The 4,687-nt window shown below is 43.1% G+C and overlaps 1 protein-coding gene across 2 annotated transcripts; it reads left to right on the top strand.

The window, feature by feature from the left end:
• Positions 1–439: 439 nt before the first annotated feature.
• LOC134328772 (serine/threonine-protein kinase pim-1-like) lies at positions 440–3,592 on the top strand. Of its 2 annotated transcripts, none has more exons than XM_063009992.1 (12): positions 440–642; positions 721–819; positions 978–1,040; positions 1,163–1,257; positions 1,444–1,494; positions 1,647–2,010; positions 2,110–2,286; positions 2,394–2,506; positions 2,744–2,777; positions 3,070–3,167; positions 3,267–3,386; positions 3,494–3,592. In XM_063009992.1, exons 1-8 carry the CDS (start codon positions 471–473, stop codon positions 2,498–2,500), a joined length of 1,128 nt encoding a protein of 375 aa, XP_062866062.1. In that variant the 5' UTR covers positions 440–470; the 3' UTR covers positions 2,501–2,506; positions 2,744–2,777; positions 3,070–3,167; positions 3,267–3,386; positions 3,494–3,592. The 2 variants fall into 2 exon arrangements, with proteins under 2 accessions (XP_062866062.1, XP_062866061.1); XM_063009991.1 differs by having other exon boundaries at positions 2,858–3,167.
• Positions 3,593–4,687: the final 1,095 nt, after the last annotated feature.

The raw sequence follows: 4,687 nt of genomic DNA, 5'->3' as shown, positions 1-4,687 counted from the left end.
TTGCTAAAGTTTGAGTTGTTTTGCTTGTGCTTTGATTTAAAACTGGAATATTAGAGGTAACGAAATGTTTGAGAAACCTTTTGTGCCCCAGCAGAATAGCATGGTGGACATAGCCGATTTACGCCAGTGCACGGCCAAACACTACAGGAGCATCGGACGCCGTTGCTGCTTCCAGGTGGTTTCACCTACAAAGTAAGTCCAGTGTACCATCAGGCATTCATTTTCTTTCTTTTATTACGACACACTGAAGGGCGTGGCTGTGCAACAGTTCTGCCAAAGAAAGATGAATTGAAAAAGGAACATTTTACTCTCTTTATAATAGAAATGACATGAAAACCAGAGCACTCTGTTGTGCTGTAGATTCGTGCCATGTTCAGGGTGTGTGTATGTGTGTGTGCGTGTGTATGATCTGGGTATTGCAGGCTGATTCAGAGGAGAATAGAGAGGCTTGGATCAGAACCATTCAGAACATGGTTGCTAACACCGATGGTGACAGAACAGACGACTCCATCACTTCCCAATCAGATGAGGTGGTGGATTTGAGCCCAGAACAGGAAGGATCCAGTAGCTCCTCTAAATCACGTGGATCACAACACACACAAAGAGACTCGCTACGTCCACGATCCGCTTCTGGAACTTCAGGTGGGTTTAAAAGATTCACTCTGTGACTGTTTGAAAGTCGATATAAAACTGATTCTAACACAAAACACGTCTTTTAAGTCGAGAGCGTTGAAGCTACAGTTGGAGGGACCTCACACATTGAAGAGAGCCCGGAGGAACTGAGCACCAGCACTTCCTCCAGTGACTCCATCCACACAGGTCAGCCAGAGCTTTACTGAACCATTCAATGATATTGTGAACTGGTAGGATTTAATGATAAAACATTTGTAACGTATGACTCTAGACACTTGTTGTACATCTGATGTGTTAGAGATCATTGACTAACAGCGATTAAATAACATTTGTGTGAACAACAGCTGGTGATGAGAGCACGACTACAGGAAAGCACTCGGTCCAGAGAGGCAGAGCTCCATCCAAAGGTCTGTCCAGCCTCACAACTTTCATAGAACAAATATTTTCTAGAGCTTAAATCATACTGCTCACGAGTTTTACTGAGAACACTGGAGTTTCTATCAGATTAACAACACGCCCCGCTTTACAGAGTGCTTCAATAGCCGGTACAGAGTGGGAAAGCTTCTGGGGAAAGGAGGCTGCGGTTCTGTGTTTGCAGGACTTCGTGAGGCCGATGGAAAACAGGTGAGATATTTACTCAGCTCTGCTCAGAGCGACACGAGAATTGTCGATCATTACAACGACTACACGTCATCAAACTTGCAGTTAAAAAGCGATCGGCCCTTTTGGTTATTGTTGGCCGAGCTGTAAAGTACGTTCCCGTAATATTCGTTCCTGATTTGAATCGTTTTGTTTTGCATGTTTTAATAGGTTGCTATTAAGGTTGTGCTGAAGAGTGGCTGTGACAGATTCATCACCATTGTAAGTTACATTTGTTTCACTTGTGAAATATTGCAAAGATGCATCAACCATATAAAAAAAACCTTATCTTATAAACGACATGATGCATTAAAATGCAAAATAGCATCTAATGTAACCGTCACCCATGCTAACCATGTCTGCTCAAATATTAGCCTGGCGAGAAGAACGCTCTCCCTGTAGAGGTGGCGTTGATGCTGATGGTGTCCGAGCCACCTCGCTGTAAATACGTCCTGGAGCTCCTGGAATGGTTCGACATGCCCGAGTGCTACGTCTTGATCCTGGAGCGACCCGCCCGCTGCATGAACCTCTACGAATACCGCAGGAACAGCTCACTTCCCGAATGCCTGGCTCAGGTGATCATGTGGCAGGTGGTTCTCGCCGCCTGTCACTGCCGTAATCTCCATCAGGATATCAAGGAGCAGAACCTTCTGGTCAGTTTCCACACCTTAGAGGTCAAGCTCATAGACTTTGGCTGTGGGGACTTGCTGAAGTTGACCCCCTACAGACGTTTTGCAGGTAATTGTACCTCGGCGTTCAGTAGCTATGACACACAGATGACAGCGATGGCATAGGAAAGCCGTGTGTGTGAGACCTGTTTCTCTCACGTTTATTCAGGCACCATGCTATATGCCCCACCTGAATGGATCGAGGAAGGTAAGTATCACGGTTGCGCTGCAACGGTGTGGAGCCTGGGCGTCCTTTTGTTTGTTCTAGTGTGTGGAGAGCTGCCATTCTGGAATGAGAGGGAGATCGCTGCTGGACACCTGATCTTCAAAGCTGGTGTGTCTAAGGGTAAGAAAATGCAGAAACATAAGAAACACGTCTCTTTTCGTTTTTTTTAAATAATGTTAAATAGTTTCTATTACAATGTTGTAACGACCCCATCACTGCACGCACAGCCTGCCGTCATCTGATCAGACGCTGCCTGGCGAAGGATCCGAATAAGAGACCCAGCCTCGAGATGATCCTGGAGCACCACTGGTTTCCAGAGATCCTTAGGAACTAAGTCCAGGTCAGTCAGAACACATAAGGATAGACCTAAATGGATATAGCTAAGAGTCTGTGTTAGCATATAGGCCAGATCACATGTTGCAATGAATCATCGTTACATTTTGCTAATAACATTAAAGACACCAGTTTAGTAATTGGTGTGTAAAGAACTTTTAACCAAATAAAATCATACATTTTTACAGCTATAACAACAATTCCTCATGTCAAACTGTTTTTTTTTTTTTTCTTTACTTTACAGGCACCTGCACGGGTTTGTAGCAGACAAATCATGGGTGAGCATATCGGAGACTAAGCAATGACTAAATGTGTATGAACAAAACCGTCCACTGATTGCTTTTATGCTATGTCAAAGTTATCTGAGAGCATGATCACCAGAAAAACACAACAGGAGTGATTTGGAGATCAGCAACATTTTGTGGATCAGCTTGATGAGTCAGTCGACTGAATAAAACTGAAGTTTTTCAAGCTGCTTTTCATCCGTTTCCCCCCTCAGATAATTATTAGCTTAACATCCCTTTAACACATAAGGGAAATCAATCTCACATTATGTTTTCACCACCACAGCACAGGTCTGCTACAAGAACACATCCAGAGGTTTCTGGCTGAGGTTCAGATCATCTCCATTCCTCAGCACCGTGTACATACCACGCCAAATCAGAAAGGTGAGTGCTGGAGAAAGTGGCTTAGGCAGTTAAGAGTTTAACATCATTTAACATCAATGATTGATATGGGTGTGTGTGTTCTGGGTAATTGTCTTGTAGAAAGCCCCATCAATAAACGAGTCTAACCTACTGGAAGAAGCAACCAGATCAGATTTGGGCCCAAGCACCCTGATACCTGGCAGAAGATGAAACGTCCCTGAGTCACCACAACAATCTACGGTTGGTGTCTGGGAATGGATCCTGCAGACGTTTAACACATGTGTATTGTGCCTTGATTGCAGTTGATGATCATTTAACGGTCAGCACATTGTTTTGTGTCCCTACAGATCAATGACCACGTCTGTCGTCCTGAAAGCACTTTGACCTTCTCTGTGGTGGTGTATGAGACAAGAGATGAAACAAAACCAATAAAATATTGAATAAAACTGTTTGTACTGGCGTGTGTATTTTCTTTACCCACTTTATGACTTGCACAACACAGGAGAGCACATTTTATAAAGAATTGATGCAGAAATGTAGATGAATCCTAAACAAGTTTGGAATGACCTTTTCTTGCAGCTGTAGTTTTGTACAGCTGAGAATGTATGTATATGAAAAGAAATGATCAAAAAGACCCTTGACACATCAAAATGACAATTAGACACATTTTGTCCAGCAACATTCGAGGGAACAAGACTTCACCTAAATCACTAAAGTAAACCTGACCTTAGACCTTAGCAGAGGGTCTAATCTCATGTAACAAAAAGCTTTTCACTAAACTGATTTTGTTCATTAAAACATGTTACATATTACATGTTCTGACATTCCAACAACAAATATTTAAAACACAACATAAAGGCACTGATCTCCTAAACTCTAGTCCAGTGGTCATCAACAGGAACACTTTTCATGTGTTTAATCCAAGACTGTGCAACTCCCCAGCACATCACTGTTGTTTAGAACTCTCCACTGGCACTACTTATGTCTGTCCAAAGATCTCTCATTGTTCTGTACACGCTAAACAACAGAAACAGAAATGAACACCCAACTGTTCACATAAGTCATTAAACAACGTGAACAGAAATGAACAGGCAACTGTTCACATAAGTGATCAAATATTATAGACGGAAATCTTCATCAACGACTAACTAATAAGAAATGATTCACGTTCCACCAAGCAAAGCACTGCATATGCTAACTTTTAGCCATAGTTTGAATATTTCATACTGAGAATTCCTTTTAAATATTCTTCTGTTGGACCTCTTTGGCTTCTTGGCTCACAAGAGCCAAGGTGTTACTCATTTGAGAGTCGTTGCCCCACCCTGCCAGGTGTGAACTGGGGTTAAACTGACTAGGAGTGTTTTATGTGTGGCTGACCAATTGGTGTGAAGTCTCTTGTCCCTTTGGTGAAGCAGTGTTTATCTAAAGGTGTTGCTGGGTCTGAAATGCACCAGGGTCAGGGATGGACTGGTCATCGGGAGGGTCGGGAGTTTTCCCGGTGGGCCGCTCTGTTTGTGGGCCGCTGAGGGAGTGAAAATACA

This window comes from Trichomycterus rosablanca, chromosome 15, assembly GCF_030014385.1.
Source record: "Trichomycterus rosablanca isolate fTriRos1 chromosome 15, fTriRos1.hap1, whole genome shotgun sequence".
Classification (NCBI taxonomy): domain Eukaryota; kingdom Metazoa; phylum Chordata; class Actinopteri; order Siluriformes; family Trichomycteridae; genus Trichomycterus; species Trichomycterus rosablanca.
This window is presented reverse-complemented; position numbering and strand designations above follow the sequence as displayed.